The sequence below is a fragment of the Mus caroli genome, chromosome 4, assembly GCF_900094665.2.
Source record: "Mus caroli chromosome 4, CAROLI_EIJ_v1.1, whole genome shotgun sequence".
Classification (NCBI taxonomy): domain Eukaryota; kingdom Metazoa; phylum Chordata; class Mammalia; order Rodentia; family Muridae; genus Mus; species Mus caroli.
Genome location: NC_034573.1, coordinates 139,289,929 through 139,299,551, shown reverse-complemented (window position 1 = coordinate 139,299,551; position 9,623 = coordinate 139,289,929). Strand labels below are relative to the sequence as shown.

Here is a 9,623-nt window from a genome sequence, read left to right as displayed (position 1 = left end):
GCCCTCTTCTGGAGTGTCTGAAGACAGCTACAGTGTACTTACATATAATAAATAAATAAATAAATAAATAAGTCTTTAAAAAATAAATAAATAAATAAATAAAATTAAAAAAAAGGCTTGAGAGAAATAAGCAATATGTGAGGAAGACTATTATTATTATTATTATTTTCTGTCCTACGGGGCTTCATGAATACTTAGGCAAGCATTCTACCCCTGATTTATAGCCCCAATCCTGTGCAAAGGGAAAAGCTATGTTCTTCTGGTAGACAGCATGGTAGGTAAAGGCACTTGCCATTAAGCCTATTGATCTGACTTGGATCCTCAAAGGCCACACAGTGGAAGGAAGAACCAATTTCTACAAGTTGATGTCTGACTTTGCAAGAATGAGGGCCTGAATTCCATCACCGAACCCTATGTAAAAATGCCAGGCTTGGAGGCTTGCAAGCCCCAGGCTGGGGAGGTGGAGACAGGAGGATCTCCAGGGTTCACTGGCTAGCAGTCCAACCTAACTGGTGAGCTCCAGGCCAATAAGAGGCTGTGTTTCAACAGAGGTGGATGGTGTTCCTGAGATGACACCAAGACTGTCCTCTGTCCTCCACACATACACATGTATACATAGATGTACACCTCCACAAACCGGAACATATCCATACATATACTTGATAAGCAAGTTAATGCAGCAGTGAGGAAATGACATCAAATCTAAAAACTAAAAACTAAGAAGCCATGCAAAGTCCAGGAGAAGAGTCTTTGGGACAAAGGAGACAGCAAACATCAAGGTCTCAAGGAGGATAAACTATCTTTCTGAAGTCCAAAAAGCAGTACAGTTGAGGCCCCGCAAGAGTAGTTACCGAATGTTCAATTTATTTGATGTGAAATGTGCAGAGTGGGAAGGTCCGGGGAGCCAGAGGACAGATCGGCTACCGGAAGTAATGGCAGGATGAGGAGGGATGGTTATAGTGTGTTGGATGGCTGGGTGGGTGATTAAAATGTTCTGAAATTAAAGAGCAATGATGTTAAAGAACTCTCACTACCCTAGAGCCATTGTATACTTTACTTGTGGGATTTAATCTGAGGCTACATGGCAATTATCATGTTTTCAGAAAGACAGTGTAATTGACATCAGTGTAACTAGGGGTGCAAAATGGCTTACACAGAATTCATTTCCTGGAAAGTAGAATGTGGTCCTGAAAAGCCTGCAGCCGTTTAATTTTACTCACAGACTCTTTGCGTATCTAGTAGTCATGTTCCCATTTTTAGCATGTAGCAAACAAATTGTAACTATTTTAGTCACTTCTTGTCCCCTTGGATAAGATCAACTGTAACTCTTTTAGACAGGAGTGGAATGTTTAAGATTATAGTTCAGCTAAGAGTAGCCGGTACTGTAACCCTAGCACTTGGGAGGCAGAGGCAGGCAGATCTCTGTGAGTTCCAGGCCAGCGAGACCCTGTTTGAAATACATACTTGCATACACATATACATACATTAATGTTATAGTTGGGTAATCTGTGATGGTGGTGCATACCCCAGCGTTCAGGCAGGATTTCAAATTTGGGGCTATCTGAAATACACAGCAAGATTCCGTCTCAAGAACAATTAGGAACGAGATGATTATGGCGTTTGTAAGCCATACGATATATACTTTGTGGCAAAATCTGGATTTTCACGGTTCTGTTAGATTTTTCAATTTGTATTTATACATTGATTGTAAAGTAAGTTTTTGTTGTCCGGCCGAGCTGGCATTACAAAGGGTTAGTTACTAAGTCATTGTTCAACACATTTCTCAATAATTTGAGTCTCTACACCCTTAAAGCAGAGCGCCTCTCTAAAAGAACAAGGTAAAATAAAATTAATGTAAGATCCTGTTAGTTTTCTTCCATGGGTTTTCCTGGGGGAGGAAAAGAGTGGGACAAGGTATTTGCAGCATGGTGCTAAGTGCTCCCTGCAGAAAGCAAATGTGTTTCCGATTCCTCAGTTCTCCTAATGTCTGTAGCAGGCTTGCAGCATCCTGGAGGATTCCCAAGTCACTCCACAGCAGGATCCACATGGGAACAAACCAGCACCGCAGAAACCCAAGGCGCGGAGGAGAGCCCGGGAAGGGCCATATTCGGATTGGCGCATCCTCCCCTCAGCAATTCTACCTGGGCCCCGCCCACCGCGCCCCTCGCCTCCGCGCAGTCTCCATGGTGACTGCCCGCCCCGCCTCCTCCTCCTCTCCGCTTAGCAGCCCCTCTCGCCCCTCCCCCCGCCTGGCGCCGCTCAGGGGAGAGGGGGTGGGGCAGGGGGCGGGGACAGGATGCAAGCGAAGAGGAAATCGGCGGCGCGACGCCCGCTGCTTATTGGCTGGCGAATCCCGGAGCGAGAAGCCCCGCCTCCCCGGCGAGGGTCACGTGACCCCTTTCAAAGATGGCCGCCCTGTTGTTTTGATGAATAATACTTGGTGGGGCGAGGGGGTAAGAGTAGGGTTGGAGGGGTAGGAGGATTTACGCTTCCAGCGAGGGCTTCGCCAGTCCCGTCCCTCCCCTGCCCCCCACCGGGGTTCTCGCGTGGAGGCGGGGCGAGCCTGGCCTGCTTTTAGAGGGGAGGGGCTTCCCAGTCCGGTGCTGGGCTCTGCCTGGGCTGCTGTAGGGTCGCCGCGCTTCGGGGGCATCCAGTGTGCAGTGGAGCCGTTCCCGCCAGGGCCCAGGGGTGGGACCCCGAGCAGGGTCTGCGGGAGGAAAAAACGCAGCTGCCGCGTCACCGCCACGAAGACACGGCGCGCAGCGGGCACGAGCGGAGCTGGAGACCGCGCCGCCCGCCCTGGGTAACCTGGGAAGCTGAGGGGAGTCAGTGGCGCCTGGAGAGGACCCCGTAGCGGTGGCCGTGGCCAGAGGCGGCAGCTCTGGGCGCTTGCAGCTGGAGGAGGCTGCGGCGGTGCGAGCGAGCGACCGAAGCCAAGGCGATTCAGTGCCTCGTGTTCTTAGTTTTTAACCTCTGACTATGCAATTCTGAAACCTCCCCCATTGGGGGACCAGACAGCCCGATAGATACCTTCCACTCTTCCTTTGCTCCCGCCCTGGTCTCAAGAACTGAAGGATCTCTCTAACGCCTTTCACCATTAAGAGGAAAGCGATGGAGGAGCTGAGCGCTGACGAGGTGAGGAGGCTGGGGCGTGGGGGGGGGGGGCACCTTGAAAGGATTACTTGGCAACTCTTTGGCGCTTTGGATGGGGACAGATTTTGCCCTGGTGGTGTCGGGCTCTTGGGATTGGGGAGGCAACGGACATGGCATTTTCAAGAATAATGAAATATAATGATGAAGTATTCATTCATCATCAGGTTGGCTGTATTGTAAGAAGCCCTTGGCTCCACTTTGGGCTACCGTCTCAGTATGTTTACTCGATCACTAAAATTCTCCAGAGATAGAGAATGCAAGAGGGTCTCTCGTTTTATTCTCCTTTATTCTCTCTCGTTTCTTCATTCGGAACTCCACTCGCTTTTCTTTCTTTTAGGGTCTGAAGACGGGGGTGGGGTGGTGAGGAGCATCTTGAAGGTGTTCAATCTTTTTCAAAGGGTGTTCGAGAAAGAGGGGCGCGATTTAGATCGTGGTATATTGTGTGTGTCTGTGTCGTCGGGGGTTTTAAAGAACAATTTTTGCATAAAATCATAATGTTTAATGGCTGTTTTAAAAGGAAGGATTTGAAATCCCAGGTACATGTGACCATTTCATTGTAATAAATTATCAAAGGTACCTTTGTGTTTGAGAGGTAGTTACAGATTCCTTGAGATTTAACATTAACAAAGTGTATATCCTTAATAGTTAAAAAGATTCCAGTTAAATTACACTAATTTAACAGATTCCTAATGACTTCTGGTATTATGTTACTTTTGTCAGGACCCCTCCCCCTCAAACTTGGGTTGTACTGTGTGGGATTGTCAGGAAAGCAGAGGCAGTTAGGGAACTAGGGATTTCTATGCCTCAGTTGATTTTTTTTTTTTTTCCCGTCGTTTTACAAATTGAAAGCATTCTTTTCGAGACCCCAGCTGGCTTAATTTCTTCCCTTGCTTCACGTAAGCTTCCTCTGCAGTATTACGAAAGTAGTCATCATCTGTCATCAAGTCGATTGGAAGAGGCCCGTGCTCCACTTTTGGCTATGGTCTCCTCATGTTTATTTACTCACTAAAATTCTCCAGGGATGGAGCATGCGCATACGTGGGTGAAGGGTCAGGTAGGGGGAAAAAAAACCAATCTTGTGACTTGTGATACTTCAGTTGTGAAGTCAGAATTGTTAATTTTCAGTCAGCTAACTTGGTTTTCCTCAACTACAGTAGGAGTGTAATCTTAAATCAGAAAAGCCCTGAGTAGTTTCAGGAAATATCAGGAGATCAACTTAAAAATACTTGGTTTTATGTAGTTTAAAAAAGCATCCTCCCGTTTTCCTTTCATTCTAAAGAAACACAATCTGTGTTTTTCTGTAGCCCTTTACTTCTAAAAAGTACTATGGTTTGTAAATAGTTCTTGTTTTAGCGGCCTTTACGGATTTGATCTTCACTAATTTTTTTTCAAACCACTAAAGTGTACAGACTGGTCAGAGATCCTCGATCTGGAAGGTGTCGCTTTATTTTGCTCAGTTCTTAAGATGGTGTGATTCTCTTAGTGACCATAAAAGGAACACGTAGAACCTTTGTGGAAGAAAAATTTTTCAAGGTCAACAGAACACTAAGATGTATATGAAAAATTAAATTCACTAAAGCAGGATTAGTAGAAAGGTATTTTCAACAAATTAGTTGGCCAGACCACAGTGGCAGTACAGTTAATTACTGGTCATTTTATTCTCATTAGAAGCCAGAACAAAAATCTCTTTAAAAACATTTTTTTTTCTTTTTTGACTCTCACTGTAGCCCTGGCTGGTTCCAACTCACAGACCCCTACCTGCCTCTGCCTGAGTGTGTACCAGTGTGCCCAGCTTTAATCCAGTTCCCTTAATTCAGAATTAGATGTGCATTTCTCAGCTGAGATGTTTCCAAAAGTGTTTGTGCCCATTTTTGGTTACTCTGGTAGTAGAAACTTATATGACAGATGTTGTAGGTGATGTTGATTTAGTTAAAAAAAATATATAACACGCCGGGCATGTTAATCCCAGCACTCAGGAGGCAGAGGCAGGCAGATTTCTGAGTTCAAGGCCAGCCTGGTCTACAAAGTGAGCTCCAGGACAGAGAAACCTGTCTCGAAAAAAAAAAAAAAAAAAAAAAATATATATATATATATATATATATAAAAAACACATGTGTCTTACAAGGATACATTTCAGACTTAAAACACACTGACGTGCTCTCCTCACTGTAAGTTAGGAACTTGGATTAAATCCGAGTTTCATACTTTAACAAAATGAAAATATATGTGAATACCATCTAGAACAGTAAAAACTGGTTTAACCAGACCAGGTCCCTCTCTCGTGGGTCACCTTGAGTTCTTTTACTTCTTTCTGTGTATTTGAAAGGGTTGTTTATCTGCATGGCTGTGTTATGTACGTAGTGCTTTATGGTGAGTTTCCGGAACAGAGCTGTGACATCCCACAGCATCATTGTTTACACTGCATTCATGCTATAGCTAGCTACTCATGTGTTGTTGTCTTGGACCAACGCAGTGCTGTAAGGAGGGCAGGTGGTTTAAACTGCTTCTCAGCAGTGCTGAGGAAATTGCTTTGAGATGATTTGTACCTTTCCCGGCTCCTTTTCTCTATTTCTTCTACATTTTTATGACCTACTTCTGTGAGGTCGCTGGCTGGGACTTGGGGTGTGCTCAAAGTTTTAGAAGAGTGTTCAGTATTCTTCCCAAATGCAGCATATATGACCTTGGGTTCTTATTGATTTTTAATACAGTGTCTTCCACTCTTTTTTTTTTTTTTTTTGAGATAGGGTGTGGCTATATATACCAGGTAGATTTTAGACTTGTGATCCTCCTGCCTTAGCTTCCCAAGTGCTGGGATTACAGATGACCAGTATTCTGTAAGTGGGAAAAGATTAACAGGTATGAAGTCTTAGAAGCCTGCACTTTGGCAGGCGTGGTGCAGCCATTGTTTCATTTGGTAAAACAGGGCTGGAGAGATGGGTCAGTGGTTAAAAGCACCGACTGCTCTTCCGAAGGTTCTGAAGTTCAAATCCCAGCAACCACATGGTGGTTTAAAAAAAAAAAAAAAAAAAAAAGGTCGACCTCATTTGGTGAAACAATGTGATGACGTAAGACTGTTTGTGGAGTTTATAGGTGAGGAAACATTAGGCTGACACTTGGCAAAAGTGACCTGGTTTAGAAGTCACGTGGTTAGAATTCAAGCTCAGGACCCCTGATTCCAATGCTGCCTTTATTACATCTCACTGTTCAACAGCTGTCCATGGATCGATTACAGCATCTACATAAATATTCTGCTAATGTTGACCTCTCTGATGTGCTGAGTTTTCTATCAAGTGGTATTCTGTATGAGTTCATTCATGATGTGATCTGTTCTTGGAACCGACTGACTCATGCGTAATGATGTTTCTGCACCAACTCTTCCCAACCCCAGCCTCAGATGGTTTACTCATAAGTTTGGGGGTCAGGTTGGGTGATAGGAATCTAAAATGTATAACATAGGGGCTGGAGAGAGGGCTTCCCAGTTAGAAGCACTTACTCTTGTAGAGGACCCAGGTTGCTTTCTTACTGTGTCTCCAGTTCTAGGGACCTGTGCCCTCTTCTGACTTCCCTGGGCACCAGGCACACATGTAGTACACATACACCTCTACAGGCAGAACACTCACTCCCATACAGTGAAACATAAGAATTACCTTACTGTCCAGTGTAGGTGCTGTGCCTAGTGCTATTGTGAAGGTACATGTGAGACACTCAGAAGCGTAAGAGGGGATGCCTCGTGGGGCAAGGTCTTAAGACTTCAGGAAAAGGCTCTGTGCTAAAAGGGTCCTGGGAGCGGGGTGTGAGACTAAGGGGCTCAGTACCAGGCCGTGGGGCTTGGTCACGGGAGATGGTTTGCCTTTGGCACTGGCTGTTGTCAGATCTTGGAGAGCTGTCTGAAAGGTTAGGCGTTTCTACTCTGCCTGTGAGAGATTGACCTCTACCCTGCAGGGAGACTTAGGGCTTAGGATGACTGGCAGGGCTGTGAGCATCCGCAGCCTGGGAGGAAGGTGGCGCACACTGCGGGACAGAGTAGGAGGCTGCTGCTGTTACAGAGGTCCGTGGATTGAGGCCTTCCACAGTGAGAAGGGGTTGAGCGGGCACACTGAGAATAAGCACCGAGGCATAAGTCAGTCTGGTTCTTTTCTGTCTGTCTGTCTTTTTGCCTTATCTTTTCTCTTTTTTGTTTGAAATGAGATCTCACTGTGGTAGCCCTAGCTGTTTGGCTGCCCTAGAACTCTGTAGTTCAAGTAGGCCTCAAACTTGCAGATTTCTCCTGCTTTTGTTTCCCAAGTGCTGGGGCCACAGGGTTGTGCTGTCATGTCCCATGCTTGGATGCTTGACTAATTAATCCAGTTCTAACATCGCCGTGACGCAGGAGAGAAGGAGACATAAATCCGTGGTGTCTAGTTAAGGGCAGGGCTGATTTTGGGATTGGACACGAGCAGATTTTAGAGAAGGCAAGATATTGAAAATGTAAGTTAGTCTGGTGGTCCAGCTCTGTTGGTAGAGTTCTTACCTAGCATGCACGAGGCCCCGGATTCCATCCCCAGGACCTGTTTAATCAGGTATGGTGATGCTTTCCTGCATCTGAGGTTTGGAAGTTAGACAGTGGAGGATGAGAAGTTTGAGGTTATCTTCAGCTACATAAGAGTTCAAAGACAGCCTGGAGTACGTGAAACTTGTATCACAGACAGACAGACAGACAGACAGACAATGAAACTTGTATCAAAGACAGGCAGGCAGACAGACAGACACACACACTCTGTGAATTTGCTTGGTGATTCTCACCTGGCCTTTGTACTTAATTCATCTCTACCTTCTCCCACCAACTATTTATTTATTTATTTATTTATTTATTAACTGTGTGTGTGTGTTTGGGGGTGGGGGTGTCCGTGCAATTGCCTTCAGAGACAAGAGACAGGTTTCCCTGGACCTGGAGTTACAGATGGTCCTGAGGCCTCTGCGGAGGGTGCTGGGAGCCAAACTCAGGCCCTTTGCATGAACAGTGTTTGCTTTTAATCGCTGAGCCATCCTGTCGGTCCTTTTGTGTCCTCTTAAAGACAAGACACAATGATAATGGTGATGTGAGCTGACACTCAAGGACTTCTTTGTTGTAAGCTCTGAATTCCCCTACCACCTTTGCTATTATTCTCTCCATTTTACAGATAGGAAAACCCAGGTTAATAGAAATTAATGAGCTTGCCGAAAGGTATGTAAACAGGCAAACAGTTTACCAGCTGAACTACATTCCATCTCCAAGGCATAAGCCAGTTTAATGTGGGATCTGGATTCCAATCCAGAGCCTAAGTGTGGAGTTCTCAGTCCCTTTGCTAAAGCACCATTGGGAACACCCTCACCCCCATAATGAGTAGGGAAGGGGGGCAGCAGAAGCCAGCAGACTTTTATACTCCAGTTGTTATAGCCAAGGGTCCAGGCCTCAGATAGCCCTGGATACTGAAGAAGGCAGGAAGGCATCTGTAGTGAGCCAGTGACATGTCTGCCTTGAGGCATTTAACTCTGTGGGCTGATGGTTTGCTGACTGCATTCCAGTACCACTGAGAGCTGCTTCCACGCAGCGTCATTTTCCTCAAAGGAAGCAGATAGTATGCAGGTACATGAGGCGTTCTTGATGCCATACCCTATAAAGGAAAATAAAGTCTGAAGAGATCTAGCCTGAAGAATTGAAAAACTAGGGTCAGTTTCAGGGGTGGCTTTTTATTTTATTTTTCTACTTATGTGTATGCCTGTGTAGATATTAATAGGTGATTGTGAGCCATCATGTAGGTATTGAGATTATATAAGCGCTGTAAGTGCTTTTAACCACTGAGTCATCTCTGGTCCCCCTCCGCTCCCATTTTTTTTTTTAACTAAGGTCTCAATATGTAGCTCTGGCAAGCCTACTGTGTACACCATAGACTGGCCTCAGACTCACAGAGATCCTCCTGCCTCTCCCTCTGAGTGCTGGGACTCAAGTCACTTGTTATCACAGCTGGGACTTTTGAGAGGAGCCAGTGAGGCCTTGTTATATACTGCAGGCTGGCCTCAAATCCCTGAGCTCGGAGGATCGTCTTGCCTCACCCTCCTGAGTAGCTGAGACTATAGGCATGAGACACTACACTTGGCTTAGAAGAAGGTGTCTTAAAGGTGTGTGCCTGCATGTGTGTATGTGAGTGTGTGTACACATGCATGTATATGTGTGTGTGTGTGAGTGTGCCTGTGTGTGCATATCTGAAGACCATAGGTAGATGTCAGGTGCTTTTTGCTTGCTTGCCACCCTTGTTCTTGAGATAGGCTTTCTCATTTGTCTTAGTCAAGTGGGGAGAAAGATAAGATGCTGGGCCTGGGGTGGGTTTTTTGAAACCTCAAAGTCCACTCTACTTTCTCCAACAAGGCCACACCCCTTAATCCTTCTCAAATAGTGCTACCCCTTGTTGTTTTTTTTGTTTGTTTGTTTGTTTGGTTGGTTTTTTTTTTTT

General features: G+C 45.5%; 1 protein-coding gene across 2 annotated transcripts in view; it reads left to right on the top strand.

The window, feature by feature from the left end:
* Positions 1-2,263: 2,263 nt before the first annotated feature.
* The window catches only part of Ube4b (ubiquitination factor E4B), a 104,670-nt gene continuing 97,310 nt past the window's right edge, over positions 2,264-9,623 (top strand). Inside the window, exon 1 of one of the 2 annotated variants that reach the window (XM_021161159.1) lies at positions 2,264-3,135. In XM_021161159.1, coding sequence (XP_021016818.1) covers positions 3,112-3,135 — 24 coding nt within the window. In that variant the 5' untranslated portion in view covers positions 2,264-3,111. The remainder of the gene's footprint in view (positions 3,136-9,623) is intronic. The other variant, XM_029475722.1, reaches the window with a different exon arrangement.